The following is a 22,130-nucleotide window of genomic DNA, read 5'->3' on the forward strand; positions in this document are numbered from 1 at the left end:
CATGCATGATTTTTTTCACGCTTGTCGGTTGCGTCATTTGCTTGTAAGCAGCCTTTGTGTGAGGATGGGTGGAGTCTCTTTCGGGCATGTGAGCTGGACATGTCACAACATGTCCTGTGAGGCTTCATCACGGAGGCGCTGTTGCTGCGCCATCAGCTTCGTGCCAGTGAATTTCGCCGCCACTCTTTTCATGGCCAAATCTTCTGTCACAGTGGAATGTGCTGAAAAAGTGCTGATGTCCACCTCTTCCGCAATTTCTCGGATAGTCACATGATGGTCCCGCATCACCACAGCGTTCACTTTGGAAATGATCCGGTCATTTCAGCATGTTGATGCCGCCCGGAGCGCGGTGCGCTCTCCACCATTGTGCGGCCGTCTTTAAACCGATTGTACCGCTCCTTAATCTGTGTGATGCCCAGAGGATCATCACCGAAAGCCGTCTGAATAATCCGAATGGTTTCCATCTGGCTGTCGCCCAGTTTCTAGCAAAATTTGATGCAGTCATGCTGCTCCAGTTGTTCCGCCATTTCCTTGCAAAGAAAAACGACGAGAGACTCCACCCATCCTCACACAAAGGCTGCTTACAAGCAAATGATGCAACCGACAGGCGTGAAAAAACTCACGCATGCGCACGAAGATTCAAGGTTGGCTCATGCAAGCACACGTGATTCAAATCCATCAGGTTTTTGAAAAAAAAAATAAAAAGGTCGGATACGTTTCTAACAGACTTCGTATCAGCACTTTGCTGTGTAGTTTACAATTTATGTGGTGTGTCTTGGATGCATTTTGGCTGTAATGTGTCTGATATGTGAATGTTTATTGTAGATGTTCTTGCAGAAAGGATCTGGAGTATTCAATGTCAGTTCAGTTCAAATGGCCCTTGGGAATGCTGTGCAGCAGGGAGGTGCACACAGCACGCAGGGTCAGGTAGCTTCTACAGGGACGCTACAGAACAGCATGCAGCAACCACAATCCCAGCAACAGACGCTGACACGTGAACAGAGCACAGCACTCTCACAGGTATCTCACACTCAGCATTTTCCATGCCACCATGTCATTTTAAGAAGTTATATAGCTGCATGCCCAACAAGCTATTTTTTACTGTCTTCTTTGTACATAAAAGCTGATAACAATGGCATTCATATGTGTGTGTGTGTGTGTGTGTGTGTGTGTGTGTATATATATATATATATATATATATAGAGAGAGAGAGAGAGAGAGAGAGAGAGAGAGAGAGATGGAGAGTCTGAAAACCCTTCCTACCCAACAAGCTGACCACATGGCTCAATGGTGACCCACCAGGTCAAAGGTCACATAGAGTGAGACCACTGTTTATTTAGTGTATTTGAACTAGACAGTGGATTTTTGCAGGTCTGCAAATAAGGAAGAGGGCAGCAGCAAGTTCTCAGGTGTGGGTAGTGAAGGAGGTGCGTGATGAATTGCATGATGAATTGATATATTTTTTAGAATAGCAAAGGCTGGAGGCAAAATGAGAAGGGAGTTAAAACAAGTAAGACAAATAAGGGCCCCTTCACACATAGTACGAATCAGGACAAATCAGGGCGAATCACGGTGGAACACCTCGTATGAGCGAACCATGAAAACATCGAGCCAACCGGCAGGCGTAAAGGATCCCGCTGCGACGGTTTCATGCACACAGTGCTGTAAAAAACAAAGAAAAATACATGCACCCATGGGATTCAAACCTGCAATGTACAAAAACTCTGGTTGCCAGCCAGAAACTTTACCACTGTGCTACCATCACTGTCCTGTAAAAGGTGCGGAAAAAGACTTAGACTTAGACTTAGACAACTTTATTCATCCCACCAGGGACAATTGGTTTCGGCAGCCTGCATACCGGCACATTAACATACAACAACAACAACAAAAACAAAAAACAGAATAAGATAAAAAAATATATATATATATACAACATCCATACATCCTCATACCTATACATCTACACCTCACAAAGAATTTAAAAGACGGATAACAGAAGGGATAAAGGATTTTAACAATCGATTCGTCCTGCAGACAGGTGAAACATAACGTCGACCCGAAGGCAACAGAGAAAATTCACCTGCTAGCACATGTCCGGAAGAAGACAAAATACATCTTGCCTTCCTTATCATTTGTTGTTCACAAAAACTAGCTAGGTCTCTAGTTTCCATTCCAATGATCTTTGAACATATCCTTGTAATACTATACAACCTATTTTTATCCTTCAGAGCCAAGCTGGGAAACCAGCAGATAAAAGAAAAACATAAAAGGCTTTCAATAAAAGACTGATAAAAGCGGCCCATAATAACAGGCCTAACAGAGAAGGAATTCAGTTTGCGCAGAAGGTACACTCTCTGTTGCCCACGTTTCACAATATCTGCCGTATTTACATCAAATTTCAACTTCTCATCAAAGAAAGTGCCTAAATATTTATATGCAGAGACTTTTTCCACGGCTTTACCATGAATAACAGTGTCCACAGCTGACCCTTTATTTCGTCTGAAATCAATTATTAACTCCTTCGTTTTGGATACATTTAAGTCCAAGTGATTTGCATCACACCATGAGACAAAATCAGTGAGGGCCTCCCCATGTTCTGACTCATCTCCCTGAAGGAGCGACAGCAAAGCAGTATCATCAGAAAACTTAACCAAATAACTGCCCTGCCTAACACTTCTGCATTCATCTGTATATAAAATAAAAAGTAAGGGGGAAAGGACACAGCCCTGTGGTGAGCCAGTGGACAAAACCACGGAGTCTGAAACACGTCCATTTACCAAGACTCTCTGCCTCCTATTAGTCAAAAAGTCTGACAACCATACAACAATCTGGTGGGGCAATTTAAAATCATACCTCAACCTCTTAACTAAAAGGTGTGGTTGCATCAGATTAAAAGCTGAGGAGAAGTCAGCAAATAAAAGCCGAGCATGAGCTCGAGGCTTCTCTAAATGCCTATAAAGACAGGTAAGAATGAAAAGCTTAGCATCCTCCACTCCTTTTCCCGCCTGATACGCAAATTGGAGTGGATCTATATTCCCCTCCATATTTGCTATTATCATATTCTTCATGATTTTCTCAAAGACCTTCATGCACAATGATGTAAGCGCTACGGGTCTGAAGTCATTAAACTGCTTAGGGAATGAATTTTTCGGGACAGGAATTATGAGTGATGATTTCCATAAGTCCGGTACTTGACCACAAATAAGTGACCTCCGAAAGATATAAAGGAGGACACTACTAAGTTGGTCAGCACAATACTTTAGTGTGCGTCCACAAATTCCATCTGGACCGCAAGACTTCCTTACAGTAACCTTCTCCAGAAGTTTTTTCACACTATCCTCACTAATGGCTATCCCATCATCAGTAGCAGAGGGAGTACTTTCCAGGGGGAGTTTCTCTGCAACCTCATGGTTCTCAAACCGGGAATAAAAGCAGTTGAATGCATTTGGCAGATCCTCCTCGCAACTCCCCTCTACTTTAATTGGTGCTTTATTATTATCCTGTTGAACGTTAGTAACTGAAGCCATAGACTTAATGCCTCTCCAGGCCGCCCGCAGGTCACCACTGCTATACATATATTCTACTTTATCCTTATAAGCTCTCTTCGCTTTCCGGATTTCAATCCTAACCTCTTTGTTAATTTCTTTCTTTTCCCTATTATTTCCTATAAAAAAAATGTTTTTCTTCTTATTTAAGACACCCTTTAAATTTTTGGTAACCCACGGTTTGTTATTAGCATAGCTAATAATATTCTTTTGAGGGATATTAATGTCGACACAGAAAGAAATATAAGAAGAAACAGTCTGTGTCAGTTCATTCAAATCCGAGCATATGTTATAAAAGACCTCCCACTCTGTCCATTCGAAGCAAGCCCTCAGTTTGTCGATACAATCTTCTGACCAACACCTCACCGACTTTATAGTCCGTTCACGAAGTCTGCAGACTGGCCTATAAGTCGGCAGGAGAAGGACACTGCTGTGGTATGAGGCTCCAAAAGAGGGCATACTGGTGGACCTGTAAGCTTTGGCTACTGAGCCATAGCAAAGGTCTACCGTAGAGTTCCCCATTGTTGTTGGACATGTAACATACTGCTCGAATGTCCTCAGCACTCCGTCCAATCGGCAGTGATTAAAATCCCCCAAAATAAATTTGGGAGCATCAGGGGAAATTGCAGTCATTTTATTATTCACATCCTCGATCAGCTGGCAGGCTGCCGTGACGTCAGCTCTCGGGTGAATATAAACAAGAGAAAAAAACAGCTGAGGAAATTCCCTCGGTAAGTATAAGGGGCGAAGTGAGATACACAATAGCTCAATATCCGAGGTGCATATTTTCTCTCGCACCACCACAGTTTTACAGTATCTCTCATTAATGTAAAAACAAACCCCGCCTCCCCTAGACTTGCTTGTGATAAAAGGGGAACGGTCAAGACGAATGGGGAGACCAAAGCCAGTTAAGCAGAAATCCTCATTCTTGTCTCGTTCTCCCAACCACGTTTCAGTGAACGCGAGGAGGCAAGTCTCTCTAAACTCGCGTTTCCACTTAGCGTAGATCTCGAGTTCGTCCCTCTTATTCCTAATGGACTGAATATTGGAAAGAAGGACTGTAGGGAGAGGTGGGAGCCGGCGTCTGTCGTCAAGTCCGACTCTTCTCAACCGGCACTGGACGCCCCCCCTCCTCCCCCTTCTTCTCCAGCGCTTCCTTGGCACAACCCCACTTACTGCGATGTTAGAAAAACCGTCTGGCAGGCCAGGAGGATACAAGAACTCTGTACTCGCCGTTGGCAAACGGAGAGACATCAGGAGTTTCCGGCTGTAAGTAATCCTACCAGCACTCACATCTCCGCCATCTTGGTAGCCGCTAATGCTCCGACACCATAGCGACCAAAGGGCAACAAGGATCCCGATGTAAGCTCCCTTCATAGTTCCGCATAATCCGCGTAGTTCCGCTTAATCCTCGGTAACAAATGTTAGGCGTAGAAGGAAAAAGAGAAAAGAAAAAAAAAAAAATATCGGCAACACACAGCACTCAAACCATACGCCACAGCAAGCTGCACAGTGTCGCACAGGAAGACGAGCGCCACTTCCGCCACTTCTGAGAAATCAACTGAGAGCCTCTTGCCAAATCCAGAAGCGAGCAGTGCCCTTACAGAAGTAAATGCCTGAAACCAATAAGGACATAAATGTATTTTTAAAAAAAGAGAAAAAAGCCCCATGATAACTGACCAAACGGCATTTGTTATGGTGTATTTCTGCTGATATGTGACTGAAAGTGGCGTATTTTTGCACTGTTGGCTTGTCATTGGGCAGCCCATCGCAAAAGCGATATATATGTTTTATGTATTTCCACGTGAGGACAGCAAGCACACACATGCGTGTTGGGGGGGGGAGTGCACAACACACATGCACTTGGCAACTCCACAGTCATGGGGCACTTAGACAAATTTCACCGTCAGCTCGAAAGTGATTATCTGCTGAATGTTTTCGTACTAACAGCGTGAATGGCCACACATTTTCTAAGTGCCAAGCGAGCGGTGTTAGATGTTCGTGTGTGTCACCTGGAATCTGGCCGACACCTGCCACGAGATGGATTGAATGGGCTCTCACAGGGCACATTCTGTCTTTCAACCACTGGTGTGCACAAATAGTTGTAGCAACAGGTGTACGAGGCGTCGGAGGCAGCTCCGATTTTACACATATTGCATACGATTTCTGCTTCATGTGCAATTCGACCAAATTTGTACTATGTGTGAAGGGGCCCTAAAAGATGAACAATGTGTTTTCTTGTGTGATGATGATAGAATAGAATAGTGGTGCTTGAAAGTTTGTGAAACATTGAGCTGTTACACATCTGAATTTTGTAATGAAATTTAGAATTTAGAAAAAAAATTCAGGCATTTTATGTTAGAATATCTAAAATAATTCCCTTTAAACTCACTGTGAAGTGTCACTCTACAACATGTCATAAATAAATAAAATGCAAAAATCAAAACAACGGCATGCATAAGTACACAGAGGGTCGACACTGATGTCACACACAATGAAGACATGGAAAATGAATATATAGAGAAAGCTGAGGGAGGACACAAAGGAGGCTGAATTGCGCTCACCAGTAGATGTGCTTTGTGTACGAATGAGGTGTAGTTTGTCACTGCTGGTGCACTAATACTGGAATTCAACAGAAAGTACAGAGAAGGTACAGGTACTTGTAGGTAGATTTGACTTGCAGCAAAGAGAAAAGGGCATCCATGTTAGTCAGGCACAACAATAACAATGAAAACACTGCAAACAAGCATCAGGAGAAACCACTAAAAGACGGCCAGCATAAAAATTGATGTGCAAAAGGAAAATAAATAAATATGTGAAAACCCTGCTAAGATTTGTTCAGGTATGAGGCGTGCTCAGCGTGTACTTCCGATCCATCACATATTATGTGCTGCTGCTATATTGGGGACAACACAACAGCGTAGCAGCTTTATGGCTTGCCATCACATACATTTTGTGATAAAACTAGTTACAATGCTGCATTATTGTGCGGTGTTTAACTGTAGCAGCCATAGCTGCAGATACAGAGTGTCTTCCCATTGATTTCTAGCAGAAACAGAAAGGAGGAATACTTGGATTCAAGTTGGTAAGTGACAGAACCCAAATGGATCTCCCTGGGCCCCAGGAAAGAGTGCCATATTATGTGGGCTTCATGTTACTTTTAGTATGTGGTGTAACGTAACCGTGAGTGGAGCAGAAAGCTGCACATTTATATTTGTTGAGCACCCAGCTAGAGCTTGCAGGTTCACAGAGCTGAGGTTCTGCAATCATGCAGACAGAACTGAGCATGCACAGGATATATTTCTGTTTTCTCAGATTAGTCATTTCTCTTCAAAATATAATTTATGCACTTGTAAAAGTTCTACTTCATACTCACAAAGCGCGATAAAACCAAACTGCTGTTACGCTGCTTATTAAGAGACGGCCTTTGATGCAGAGATGAAACTTACTCATTTTTCTGAAACACAGAACAGCTCATATTTCAAATCGATTACGTAAAACATATAATATGCTTGAAAGTGAAACTTCCCCTCTTGTTTAGATGTTGCTCAGTCTTAGTTGTACCACCAGCTAAACTAAAAAAACCGAGAAGTGTGTCATCATGTACCTTCTCTGTATGCACGTTGGACCAAGAATATCCTGGTCAAAAATCCAGCACTGTGTGTTTGTGGTATTTAAAGAGTGCAATAGTTAGAAAGCCTGACATGGCAGCAGGGCTTTACGGAGCCCTGGAGCACACTCCTGGAAGCACACTTCTGGAAGCACACTCGTGCATGTGACAGAATTAAAGTGAGCATTAAAGGTCAGCTTTCTACAACAGTGAAGTATGAGGTTGAGGCATGGGCAGTGAAGGGAGTGCAGGACAAGAAAGTGGATGTGGCAGAAATGAGAACTCTCAGAATGGATGTGTGACGTTATCAAGCTGGACAGGACAAGAAATGAGAGAATCAGTGGTACAGTGAAAGTAAGGGTGGGATATCTAAGAAAGCACAGTGGTTTTGACGCGTGACGAGAAGATATTGGTTAAACAGTGATGAGAACAGAAGTACAGTGGAAGAAAGAGAGGAAAGGATGAAGGAGCAGTGGGTTGAAGGAATATGAGCTAAAAGGTTTATCACCAGAGATATGAAGAAAGCTGATCAGAAACATGGATCCGCCATAGAGGTAGGAACAAGTGAAGATGAAAAAGAAGTTCAATTCCTCTACATCTAAAACACTATTTAAACTCTGTAAGTGTGAATTCCATATGGTGATTCTATTGATGTGTACTTAGTATGTAATTTGACGAGGATAACACCAACATATGTTAAAGCAACAAGTAGTTTGGGCTTTTTTTATACTGTACCATCTTGTTGGAAAACAAATTCTTAATCTGATAAGTATCTCCTACAACAGTTATACATATATAAAGTAAACCTCTTACATGCAAAATGTATAGGAGGATTATTATGTACTCTGCAGGTTATTTCATTTATTTATTTATATTTAACCACACATTCTTCCATCCTGCATAGATACCACCTCTAACTCTGGTTCTGTGGGTTTCAGTCTCATCACTTGTCTTTCACGGGGCAGCCTCAACAAAGCCCGCTGCCTTCAGCCCTTTACAACACAGTGATGATCTCCCAGCAAAGCCCTGCCAACACAGTCCAGTTTGCTACGAACCCATCCCAGAACAGTGGCTCCAACTCCTCTGCGGTGGGAACATTTCCTCAGGACTGTGCAGCTCAGATCAGGTTGGTATCATCAATGAAAAATAAATAATGAATAAAAGCACATCTTATTTTTTCAAGCAAAATAAATTCATGAGCTGTTTGGATTCATGAGGGCCAAACATCTGAAATCTGTTTTATTTTTCTCAGTGTGTTTCTCTGTTTTAAAAACTTTGCTATCTATCTATCTATCTATCTATCTATCTATCTATCTATCTATCTATCTATCTATCTATCTATCTATCTATCTATCTATCTATCTATCTATCTATCTATCTATCTATCTATCTATCTATCTATCTATCTATCTATCTATCTATCTATCTATCTATCTATCTATCTATCTATCTATCTATCTATCTATCTATCTATCTATCTATCTATCTATCTATCTATCCATCCATCCATCTATCCATCCATCCATCCATCCATCCAGTGGCGGCTGGTGAAAAACAGTCTTGGTGGGGCTGCTGTGCCAATAGATTCCCTTGCCTTGTCCAGTACAGGCATTCAAGTGAACACTCGGAAAATTACTACAATTCCGCAATAATCATTTCATGTCCTTCTCAAAATCAGCAGTTTTACAGATAAAGTTAACCATTTACAGCTATATTAGGCCCCATTTCTACTTTGGAAAGGAACAGTATCAAATACAACACTCAAGTTCTTGAGCAAAGAACATTTCACCATTTGACACCAATTACACACATAGTACACCAAACTGTACTGCACTGCTATTATCTTCAGACAAACAGATCCTGGGATTCACAATGACACCCCCTTAACAAAATAGAAAATATCACCAAATTTACACTCTTTCAAAATATGGAAAAATTCTTAAATTGACAAAAGAACATTATGTACATACTACAATGTTCACACCACCTTCCAAGAGAGAGAGAGAGAAAATGTTTGTGTGTGTGAGAGAGAGAGAGAGAGAAAGTGTTTGTGTGTGTGAGAGAGAGAGAGAGAGTGTGAGAGAGAGAGAGTGTGAGAGAGAAAGTGTTTGTGTGTGTGAGAGAGAGAGTGAGAGTGTGAGAGAGAGAGAGTGTGTGGGTGTGTGTGTGTGTGTGTGTGTGTGTGAGAGCAAGAGAAAATTAAGTAATATTTTGCATGAACATTACTGAGTGGAATGGAGGCAAACTAAAGAAGCTTGAAAAACTTAAATAACTTGACTAACTAATAACACCAAAACCTTTAAATTAAATTGGTTAAAAATAATTAATAGTGTAGAGGACAAAGCAAATGAAGTATACAAAACCACTTAAATGCGTTGCTAAACTTGGGTTTGTCTTACTACTTGTGTGTACTCAGTGGCTGTTAGAATTTCTAATACCAGTGGCTGTTAGAATTTCTTTAAAAAACATGCAAATTGCTATTTTAGGGTTTTGTTTTGTTTTTAAACTGAGCAAATAATTTGTTTTAGAGTGTGGAATACTCCAAAGAATATTTCACTTCTGTGGACTGATCCTCATAACGTGTAAAGTGAAATCAAAATACCAGCATGGCTGCAGCTTTGAACACTGTTACAAACAGCCCCGGCTTCCCCTATTACCATTGTAACTGGTCTGCTGTCCCAATAAAGATCACAGCTTTGACCCCCTAAAACAAACAAAAAAACCTCACTCATTCGTTTTATCTTAAATTTTCATCCTCGTTTCCACACCAGGAGCAACATTCGGGAATAAATCCGAGCAGCTTGTCAGCTCACATGAGCTGAAGTGGATCCAGAGGAGTCAGTCCGCAGCTGGCAGAGGTGGATGCGCTCCTTTCCACCCCGCAGTAAAGAGCGCAGACCAGCAGCCTCCGTGACGTGTGCGCGCTGACAGTGTGAATGAAGCCTGACACGGTTTATAATGAGTCAGACAAACGTCTCTCCTCCAACCGGGATGTGCAGTTGTCATTAAACCACGAGAAAGATCTGATGTGCGCACCTCCATGCGCCTCCAAAAGGATCCCCGCGAAACCTTGGTGTCATTGATTTGATTAGTTTTGTCCCGTTTTAAACCTCCGAAGAGTTCTTCAACTTACTCCAGCAAAACACACGGAGACAAAATAAAAATAAATAAATATAACCCAAACGTCGTCGTCACCATCATCTCTTCCTGCCTGACTGACTGACAGCAGCAGCTGCAGCGTCACGTATATCACTGACTGTAGCAATCTAACGTTCCCGCATTTTTGTAGCAAGGGCTAAAATTCCGGCGCCCCAAAGCCATTAATTTTGGCAATGTTGATTTGCCAAATATTTATTAATTTTCCCTAGCAACTACATACAATTGGTTATTTCGCTGCACTTCAAGGGCGCTTTGAATGAGTGCCCAAGATGAGGAATGATACGTTCTCTGCTTCTGTCAGTGGAAATGCACTGTTGAATGAGAGTCAGTTGGAGGAAGTGTTGTTTTAATCATTCATATTACATATAGGCACATACTATTAAGTAAAACTGACAGTAATAATACTTTTTAAATATATATATATTATGACTTTTTCCCTCCACATCTAGGAGGGCAACGCCCGAGCGCCCCCTATGGGCCAGCCGCCACTCTATCTATCTATCTATCTATCTATCTATCTATCTATCTATCTATCTATCTATCTATCTATCTATCTATCTATCTATCTATCTATCTATCTATCTATGTCTGTCTGTCTGTCTGTCTGTCTGTCTGTCTATCTATCTATCTATCTATCTATCTATCTATCTATCTATCTACACACACGCACAGCGGGTAAAATAAGTATTGAACACATCACCATTTTTCTCAGTAAATATATTTTGAAAGGTGCTATTGACGTTATTGTCACCAGATGTTGGTAACAACACAAGTAATGCATACATGCAAAGAAACCAAAACAAATAACTGCAGAAATTACAACCCCAATTCCAATGAAGTTGGGACATTTTGTGAAATGTAAATAAAAACAGAATACAATAATTTGCAAATTCTCTTCAACCTATAGTCAATTGAATGCACCACAAAGACAAGATGTTTAATGTTCAAACTGATAAACTTTATTGTTTTGTGCATATATTTGCTCATTTTGAAATGGATGCCTGCAACATGTTTCAAAAAAGCTGGGACAGTAGTATGTTTACCACTGTGTTACATCACCTTTCCTTCTAACAACACTCAATAAGCATTTGGGAACTGAGGACACTAATTGTGAGTACCATGATTGGGTATAAAAGGAGCATCCCCAAAAGTCTCAGCCGTTCACAATCAAAGATGGGGCGAGGATCACCACTTTGTGAACAACTGCATGGAAAAATAGTCCAACAGTTTAAGAATGTTTCTCAATGTTAAATTGCAAGGAATTTAGGGATTCCATCATCTACAGTCCAAAATATAATCAGAAGATTCAGAGAATCTGGAGAACTTTCTACACGTAAGCGGCAAGGCTGAAAACCAACATTGAATGCCTGTGACCTTCGACCCCTCAGGCAGCACTGCATTAAAAACCGACATCATTGTGTAAAGGATCTTACTGCGTGGGCTCAGGAACACTTCAGAAAACCATTGTCACTTAACACAGTTTGTCACAACTTCTACAAGTGCAAGTTAAAACTCTACCATGCAAAGCGAAAGCCAAACATCAACATCATCCAGAAATACCACCGCCTTCTCTGGGCCCGAGCTCATTTGAAATGGTCAGATGCAAAGGGGAAAAATGTGCTGTAGTCTGATAAGTCGTTTCATATTGTTTTTGGAAATCATGGACGTCGTGTCCTCCAGACAAAAGAGGAAAAAGACCATCCAGATTGTTACCAGCGTCGAGTTCATAAGCCAGCATCTGTGATGGTATGGGGTATGTTAGAGCCTGTGGCATGGGCAATCTACATATCTGTGATGGCATCATCAATGCTGAAAGGTACAGGAGCAATGCATGCTGCCATCCAAGCAACGTCTTTTTCAGCGACATCCCTGCTTAAGACAATGCCAAGCCACATTCTGCACGTGTTACAACAGCGTGGCTTCGTAGTAAAAGAGTGCGGGTACTAGACTGGCCTGCCTGCAGTCCAGACCTGTCGCCCATTGAAAATGTGTGGCGCATTATGAAGCGCAAAATACGACAACAGAGACCCCGAACTGTTGAACAACTGAAGTCGTACATCAAGCAAGAATGGAAAAGAATTCCAGCTACAAAGCTTCAACAATTAGTGTCCTCAATTCCTAATCGCTTAGTGAGTGTTGTTAGAAGGAAAGGTGATGTAACACAGTGGTAAACATTCAGCCCAGTCTCAGTTTTTTTTTTTTTCTTTTTCCGTGCGCCCGTCACGAAATGAGTCAAATTTTCGTGACGTTTTTTTTTAAACTCACTATTACTAATCCTACTCCTACCCCCAACCCTAACCAAAACCACCCCGACCCCCCCGCTTCACTTTTAATTTCGTGCAGCCATCACGAAATGAATTAGAATGAATTCTTGCTGCCGTGACGAAAATGAGGCGCTTTTCGTCTCAATTTCACAAACCAATAGATTAATCTATATTTTGTGCTGCTGAATCACGACTTGCCGTGAGACCAGGTTGAAACATACCACTGTCCCAGCTTTTTTGAAATGTGTTGCAGGCATCCATTTCAAAATGAGCAAATATTTGCACAAAACAATAAATTTATCAGTTTGAACATTAAATATCTTGTCTTTGTGGTGTATTCAATTGAATATAGGTTGAAGAGGAATTGCAAATCATTGTATTCTGTTTTTATTTACATTTTACACAACGTCCCAACTTCATTGGAATTGGGGTTATAACTTATGTGTAATAAAATTAAATGACAGTGAAAAAGTATTGAACGTGCTTACTGAAATGTATTTAATCTGTTGTACAAAAGCCTTTGTTGGTAATGACAGCTTTAAGATGCCTCTTGTATGGAAAAACTAGCCACATGCATTACTCAGGAGAGATTTTGACCCATTCTTCCACACAAACAGTCCTTAAATGTTGAAGGTTCCATGGACGTCTTCTATGAACTCTGATCTTTAGTTTATCCCATAAATTTCAATGGAGTCTTGTGTGGTGAGCATGCATACAGGCCATGACGGTTGAGTGCATTACTTATCGTTTTCTTTGAAACAATTGTACCTACTAATTCCAGGTCTTTCTGAAGCTCTCCACAAGTGGTCCTTGGCTCTTGTCCAAGTCTTCTGATAATTCTTACTCTTTCAGAAATCTTGTGAGGAGCAGCTGGTTGTGGCCAATTAATGGTGAAATGATGTTCTTTCTCCTCTCAGATTATGGCCCCAACATTGCTCACTGGAACATTCAGACGTTTAGAAATCCTGTAACGAATGCTATCAGTATGTTTTGGAACAATAAGATTGCAAAGATCTTGAGAGAGCTCTTTGCTTTTACCCATCACAAGATGTTTCTTGTGTGACACCTTGCTAATAAGACACTTTTCTAGGCCATCAGTTGAAATTGAACCAACTAATATTAATTTGCACTGACAAGGGGCAGGACTGCTTCCCAGTTACTGATAGATTTCAGCTGGTGTCTTGGCTTCCCATGCCTTTTTGCACCTCCCTTTCTTCAGGTGTTCAATACTTTTTTGCTGTATCATTTCACATTATTACACGCAACTTAATTTCTGAACATTTATGGTTTGATTTCTTTGTATGTGTGGATTACTTGGGTTGTTACTGGTATCTGGGGAAGATTTCATGTTAATATCACCTTTTCGAAATATATTTTGCATCCGGAAATTATTCACAGCTCTTCACATTTTCCACATTTTATGTTACAGCAGAGAGTTAAAATTCCAGACAAGTAGGAAGGTGCAAGGCCATTAATACAACCCCTGGCAAAAATTATGGAATCACCGGCCTCAGAGGATGTTCATTCAGTTGTTTAATTTTGTAGAAAAAAAGCAGATCACAGACATGACACAAAACTAAAGTCATTTCAAATGGCAACTTTCTGGCTTTAAGAAACACTATAAGAAATCAGGGAAAAATTGTGGCAGTAACGGTTACTTTTTAGACCAAGCAGAGGGAAAAAAATATGGAATCACTCAATTCTGAGGAAAAAATGATGGACTCATGAAAAACAAAAGAACACTCCAACACATCACTAGTATTTTGTTGCACCACCTCTGGCTTTTATAACAGCTTGCAGTCTCTGAGGCATGGACTTAATGAGTGACAAACAGTACTCTTCATCAATCTGGCTCCAACTTTCTCTGATTGCTGTTGCCAGATCAGCTTTGCAGGTTGGAGCCTTGTCATGGACCATTTTCTTCAACTTCCACCAAAGATTTTCAATTGGATTAAGATCCGGACTGTTTGCTTGCCATGACATTGACCTTATGTGTCTTTTTGCAAGGAATGTTTTCACAGTTTTTGCTCTATGGCAAGATGCATTATCATCTTGAAAAATGAATTCATCATCCCCAAACATCCTTTCAATTGATGGGATAAGAAAAGTGTCCAAAATATCAACGTAAACTTGTGCATTTATTGATGATGTAATGACAGCCATCTCCCCAGTGCCTTTACCTGACATGCAGCCTCATATCATCAATGACTATGGAAATTTACATGTTCTCTTCAGGCAGTCATCTTTATAAATCTCATTGGAACGGCACCAAACAAAAGTTCCAGCATCATCACCTTGCCCAATGCAGATTCGAGATTCATCACTGAATATGACTTTCATCCAGTCATCCACAGTCCACAATTGCTTTTCCTTAGCCCATTGTAACCTTGTTTTTTTCTGTTTAGGTGTTAATGGTGGCTTTCGTTTAGCTTTTCTGTATGTAAATCCCATTTCCTTTAGGCGGTTTCTTACAGTTCGGTCACAGACGTTGACTCCAGTTTCCTCCCATTCATTCCTCATTTGTTTTGTTGTGCATTTTCGATTTTTGAGACATATTGCTTTAAGTTTTCTGTCTTGACGCTTTGATGTCTTCCTTGGTCTACCAGTATGTTTGCCTTTAACAACCTTCCCATGTTGTTTGTATTTGGTCCAGAGTTTAGACACAGCTGACTGTGAACAACCAACATCTTTTGCAACATTGCGTGATGATTTACCTTGTTTTAAGAGTTTGATAATCCTCTCCTTTGTTTGAATTGACATCTCTCATGTTGGAGCCATGATTCATGTCAGTCCACTTGGTGCAACAGCTCTCCAAGGTGTGATCACTCTTTTTGAGATGCAGACTAATGAGCAGATCTGATTTGATGCAGGTGTTAGTTTTGGGAATGAAAATTTACAGGGTGATTCCATAATTTATTCCTCAGAATTGAGTGAGTCTATATTTTTTTCTCTCTGCTTGGTCTAAAAAAGTAACCGTTACTGACTGCCACAATTATTTTTCCTGATTTCTTATAGTGTTTCTTAAAGCCAGAAAGTTGCCATTTGAAATGACTTTACTTTTGTGTCATGTCTGTGATCTGCTTTTTTTCTACAAAATTAAACAACTGAATGAACATCCTCCGAGGCCGGTGATTCCATAATTATTGCCAGGGGTTGTAGCTTTAAAAATAAACATTAAAATCTTAAAATCTATTCTAAAACAAACTGGAAGTCAGTGGAATGAGTTAAGTACAGGCATAATATGGTCACATCTGGAAGTGTTTGTTAAAAGACGAGCAGCAGCATTTTTCACAAGTTAGAGGCGTGCAAGAGACGACTGATTAACACCACCATGAAGTGCATTACAGTAATCAAGTCTGGAACTGATGAAAGCATGTATGTGACCTTTGTATGTGCCCACTGACTTCTCTTTCGGTTTCTGGCAGGTTTCCCGCTGGTCCACAGCTGTTTACTAAGCTCGTCACAGGACAGATGACATGTGGAGCTGTCATGGTCCCCACAACCATGTTTATGGGCCAAGTGGTGACGGCCTTTGCTCCTCAGCAGGCACAGGCACAGACCATCAGCATTACCCAGCAGCCACCTCAACATCATCAGCAACAAGAGCCACGGACACAGCCACAAACACCGGTGACAGCCATGCAACCGATGCAGACTGCACTGTCACAGCAGCAGACCCACTTCCTCCAGGTAGGTCAGGATTAAACATAAAATTTGCCATTATGGACAGAGTCCATAATGGTGCTTGTCAAACAAATGCGGCATAGGGTCTGACAGACACACAAAATACCCCCTGCCCCCCAAAATAATCCTCAATATAAACATGTTTTTGGAGGTACCGATCACATAAAAAGTACATCCCACAGCACAGCGTGCGTAGGGCCTGGCAGGCCGAGACGTCTCCACATGTGGTGCAGGTGAATGCTATCTTAGACTTGACAAAGACCAAATGTGAAGGGTGCCATTTAAAACTGATTTGGAATTAATTGGGTGCATCTGTAGTGTACAGAAATCTCAGAAATAACAAACAGACTGCCTCTTTAAACCCACCAGATGATCTGATGATCCTGAACAGTTCTCGCGTGACAGAGATCACCGGGGCTCGCCTGTCTAGCAGATGTTATGTAAGCTAACTCTGTATCATTACATAAAGCCCGCCCCATATGAGGTGGGAATGGGCTGAGTGATAATTACTTTGTATGGGAGACCGACCAGAACAAACAGCACATTTAATATGAACTCATGTTCTCAGGCTCTTTTTTTTTTTTTTCTTTCCACTTTGTTTTCACCATAAGCATCTCCTGTTTATCTGCTGCTGGCAACATTTGCCCCAAGTTCCAAAGTTTAACATAAAATGAGAACTTGCTCTTCATTCTAGGAATAAAGAGAATGTATATGTCACTGTCTGTCATAGCAAACCAATGGGAGACAAATGTATAGAAATGGTATTGTAAATATACGAGGTCTGTCCATAAAGTATCGTACCTTTTTATTTTTTTTTAAACTATATGGATTTGAGTCATATGTTTTCACGTCAGACAAGCTTGAACCCTTGTGCGCATGCATGAGTTTTTCCACGCCTGTCGGTGACGTCATTCACCTGTGAGCACGCCTTGTGGAAGGAGTGGTCCCGCCCCGTCGTCGGATTTTCATTGTCTGGAAATGGCGGAATGATTTTGTGGTTTTTTTCCATCAGACTTTTTTCAGAAGCTGTTAGAGACTGGCACCTGGATACCATTCGAAAAATGTATCTGGCTTTCAGTGAAAATTTTACGGGCTTCACAGAGAATAAGGTCTGTTAGTACAGCTTTAAGGACCCCTTTAAGGACGCTCAGCGCACCGCGCTCCGAGCTGCGACGACGCGGCACAAGCCACCGGACCATTTCTAAGCTGATGGCTCTGTGGATACGAGACCGTCGTGTGCTCTTTCTCTGGTTATCACAAGAGCTGGACATCAGCCATTTTCCGGCAGATTTCACTTTTAACAAGAGATTTTGTCATGGAAAGCCGCGCGGAGGCTTCGCACGTCACGACAGATTCGCTTTGGAAGCGAGACAAAGGAACACCTCCGTTTCGGCGTGTCAGAGGACAAGTTTGGACATGTCCAGCTCTCCACAATTTCACTGATACTTACTGGACTGGTAAGCATTGAAAGCCGAGATAGACATGTCCAAACTTGTCCTCTGACACGCTGAAAAGGAGGTGTTCCTTTGTCTCGCTTCCAAAGCGAATCTGTCGTGACGCGCGAAGCCTCCGCGTGGCTTTCCATGACAAAATCTCTTGTTAAAAGTGAAATCTGCTGGAAAATGGCTGATGTCCAGCTCTTGTGATAACCAGAGAAAGAGCACACGACGGTCTCGTATCCACAGAGCCATCCGTTTAGAAATGGTCCGGAGGCTTGTGCCGCGTCGTCGCAGCTCGGAGCGCGGTTAAAGGGGTCCTTAAAGCTGTACTAACAGACCTTATTCTCTGTGAAAAAGCCCGTAAAATTTTCACCGAAAGCCAGATAAATTTTTCGAATGGTTTCCAGGTGCCAGTCTCTAACAGCTTCTGAAAAAATTCTGATGAAAAAAACCCCAAATCATTCCGCCATTTCCAGACAATGAAAATCCGACGACGGGGAGGGACCACTCCTTCCACAAGGCGTGCTCACAGGCGAATGACGTCACCGACAGGATTGGAAAAACTCACGCATGCGCACAAGGGTTCAAGCTTGTCTGACGTGAAAACATATGACTCAAATCCATATAGTTATAAAAAAAATGAAAAGGTACGATACTTTATGGACAGACCTCGTATGTTGTTCTTCATTAAATACCATCACGTCCATGTTTTTACTACATCATTTGTAAACTGTAGTAACATATTTTCTTATTCTAATTGTTATGAAATTTACATTATTTTATTGAATGTTAATGCACTTGGTTTCTGTGTGGAAGGTATTTTATCAATTAATACTTACATTAGATTAGATAGTTGCGCCAAGTTTGTGGCATCATATTCAAGAAGACTTGAGGCTGTAATTGCTGCAAAGGTTGTATCAACAAAGTGTTGAGCAAAGGGTGTGAATACTTATGTACATGTGATTTCTGTTGTGTGTGGGCCGCCGGAAGAGGAGGTACTGCTGGCCCACCACCAGTGGGCGCCCTGCCTGAAGTGCGGGCTTCAGGCACGAGAGGGCGCTGCCGCCATGGACACAGCCGGGGGTGACAGCTGTCACTCATTACCTCTTGACAGCTGTCACCCATCTACTCAACATCATCTCACTCCATAAAGACCAGACGTCATCTCCACCTCATTGCCGAGATATCATACTTCATTGGAGGTAATATCCTCAGCCGTTTGTGTTTTTTGCAATATATCTGTATATTGTGAGTGTTTGCAGGAGTACCGGTTCCTTTTTCTGTGGAGGCTGAGTGAGTGCAGGACGGCACTCTTTTCCCCTGAGGAATCACTGCGGTACTCTGCACCATATTGAGTGAGAGGTGGAGGTGGCATTCCCACCGTTGTTGTTACTGGGTGTACACACACCCACACTTGACTGTCTTTGTTCTTCGCCAGCAGTACCAGATCCGACAGTCGGGGACGGTGATCACCTGGGAATTCGGGACTTGGCGGCTCCAGTATTCACCAGGTTCTGGGGCGGCGGAAATCGTGTGGTTCCGGCTCTTCTCAGGACAGACGTCTTCTATCCTCGAGCCTGCCCACACGTCACCTTTGTGGATTGACTGTAATGATATTCTGAGATTGTCTGTATATTCGTTGTGCACATTCACAACATTAAATTGTTACCTTTTGGCTCATCTATTGACCGTTCATTTGCGCCCCCTGTTGTGGGTCCGTGTCACTACACTTTCCCAACAATTTCTTTGTTTTTATTTTTAATAAATTTGTAAAAAAAAAAAAAATTCAAAAACCTTTTTTCATGTTGTCATTATGGGGTGTGGTGAGTAGAATTTTGAGGGGAAAAAAATCATTTACTCCATTTTGGAATAAGGCTGCAACATCAAATATGGAAAAAATGAAGTGCTGTGAATACTTATTGGGTGCACTGTGTACTGCAAAGTAAATTTGAAGATTACTTTCATTAATTATGTTTTTTTTATTGTTACTGTGCTTTGGCAACACATGTTAAAATCACTCCTAAAATCCCACTAGTCTGAGTTTTCCCAATTCTCTCTTCAGGCTCCTCAGCTGCTACATGGAAACCAGTCAGCTCAGCTGATTCTGCAGGCGGCATTCCCGCTACAGCAGCAGGGTACGTTCACTACCACAACCCCGCAGCAACACTTACACAGATTGCTGAAAGGGCAGAAACAGCAATTTCAGCAACAACTGGCCCCTCACAGAGCAGACACCTCTGCCACACAGCCACAGTAGACGGCTGCAGCCAAACCCAGAGCGGCGCCGACAACAGTGAGCACAGTGAGAGGAGACACTGAGCTCACTGAGGAATTGGACTTTGGCTCTACGCGGAGTAAACCACGTGTGTAATGTGTGCTACAGTTACATTAACATGATAGCTTTGTGCAGATCTCTCAGGTGAATCAAGTCCTGCACAGCGGCCACATCTCCTTTGGATGTTTTCTTCTTTCCTCATCTTTCATGTAAAAAGAATTATAGGTCAGGAAATATTTTTGCATAAAGTGGTGTAGTTTGTTTTATTGTACAGTTATTAAAGACTCATATTTTATGTAAATATACAGAGAAAGAAATTATTTTCTGTGCCGCATGAAATGATGTTGAGCACTGTGATTTGCAGCTTTGGGAATGCTTTTTTTCTGCTCAGCGGCTGATATTTTCACGTCTTTTTCTCCTCTGAGACGTTTGTTTGTGTGTCTGCAGAGCAGACAGATCTGATGCTGTTCGTTGTGTCAGTGTGTTTATTCCTCGAGCAAGAATATCGTAAAACTGAATGTACTAATGTATTGTTAAGCTTCATAAGCTACATTATCAATTATTGTCAGTCAAGATGACAGGTTGAAGGAAATGTAAAGTGCTAACATTTAATATAAAATTTTATCAAATCTTAATCACCTTACGATGTTTTTTCCTTAATTTGACACTAATGTTTCTATGAGTTCATGTGAAATGAATTGAATGATGTCCTGATTTGTATGTTTTACGTCTTGAACCTCTTAACTGGGTTAACAGAGCAGTCTTTTGTTTCTTTGTTTTCTGGAGGATACATTGTATCTTCTGTATAAGATGGAAATACAGTTGAAGTCAAAACCTTTGGAAACCTTGGCAAATGACTTTTTAATTCACTTTTTAAAAAAACACAAAAAAACACCAACTTTCCCCCACAGTGCCTGACAGCCCACTCATCAAAGCAGATGTTTGGACTTTCTAATATTCTTCTTGGTTTCAGCCAAACATACAGATATTTCTCCATATGTATTACATCATCATCATTGAAAGCTGTGATTCTTTGGACTCTATTAATTTTGTGAGGAACCCAGACCCTGGTGGACACCAGTCCATCATGCATAACTTTATTCCCTGTAACAATCCCAGACATGTCCAACAGGTGGCAGTGTTTAGCAGGTTGCACACAAAGCTGTGGTGTGTCACTTAAGCAAACAAAGTTGCTTTTTGGTTTAATCTGCTGCAGCAGTCAAACTCCCATCACACAAACACCGACTGAGGCCAAATGGCGTCAGAATAACACATCTGGACGCAGTCTCTGAGCCGTCTACATATTTGGTCCCATTCGCTCGGCTGTCCTGAGTGTGTTGCACATGTTCAAAACACTCTTGGCGCCGTTGAGATGGGACACACATCTGATGGTGGTCTGTGTGCTGTTTTTGCACCATTTGATCTCAGTCTACATATTCTGACGGAATCATGACGGCATTTGAAACGATCTGATCACGGTTGATTGAGCACTGAGATGGGTCAGTCACGGCAAAGCCTGCCGGCATGTTGTGTCACGTTTGTCCACTTCCACTGGACCTCGGCCAGGGAGGGCAAAGGAAATGTTGATATGTATTAACATGTATGTGGCACTCTGCGCGCGTCAGAGGCTGAGTGCAGGTATGATGTGGAAATGTTTCCCCAGCCCATGACAACATAAATACACATGCAACTCACCTCCAGTACGGCCCCAGGAGCATTCCACAGTGCAGCGCAGACAGCTGGTGAAGTCCCTGCTGCACTGTGTGCTGGCAACGTCGATCGGCTCACAAATGCATAATCCATCTCTGGCATAAATAAATCCCATGTGAAGTGCCGTCCCACACCAATAATCCAGCTACAGTTATGTTAAGATGCATATCAAGTACACTGAATGGCCACACAAAAAGGAGTTAAAAAAGAGAAGAAAAAGTTTGCTGAGTGCATCTGAAGAATGTTGCGTACATGGGGGAAGTTGGCGCACTGCCAGCACCGTTCAGCAGCAGTTATAGAGTCCAGCCGGACGAATAAAATCTAGCAATGCAAGGATTTTTGCCGGACTGTACAACAGCAGGCGGTCACTGACAGTTGTTAACCTTTTTGTGTTCAGTCTGGATGGACTGTGCTCACTTGCACGCGTGCGCATGTGTGCTCCAC

The 22,130-nt window shown here is 41.9% G+C and overlaps 1 protein-coding gene across 2 annotated transcripts in view; it reads left to right on the plus strand.

The window, feature by feature from the left end:
- The window catches only part of clocka (clock circadian regulator a), a 79,397-nt gene extending 58,792 nt beyond the window's left edge, over positions 1-20,605 (plus strand). The window contains exons 20-24 of one of the 2 annotated variants that reach the window (XM_034180497.1): positions 826-1,020; positions 8,094-8,281; positions 16,004-16,268; positions 19,764-19,917; positions 20,029-20,605. In XM_034180497.1, the coding sequence (XP_034036388.1) occupies positions 826-1,020; positions 8,094-8,281; positions 16,004-16,268; positions 19,764-19,917; positions 20,029-20,072 (846 nt within the window). In that variant the 3' untranslated portion in view covers positions 20,073-20,605. Of the gene's footprint in view, positions 1-825; positions 1,021-8,093; positions 8,282-16,003; positions 16,269-19,763; positions 19,918-20,027 lie in introns of both variants that reach the window. The other variant, XM_034180498.1, reaches the window with a different exon arrangement.
- The last annotated feature ends 1,525 nt before the right edge of the window (positions 20,606-22,130 follow it).

This window comes from Thalassophryne amazonica, chromosome 10 (assembly GCF_902500255.1).
Source record: "Thalassophryne amazonica chromosome 10, fThaAma1.1, whole genome shotgun sequence".
NCBI classification, from domain to species: Eukaryota; Metazoa; Chordata; class Actinopteri; order Batrachoidiformes; family Batrachoididae; genus Thalassophryne; species Thalassophryne amazonica.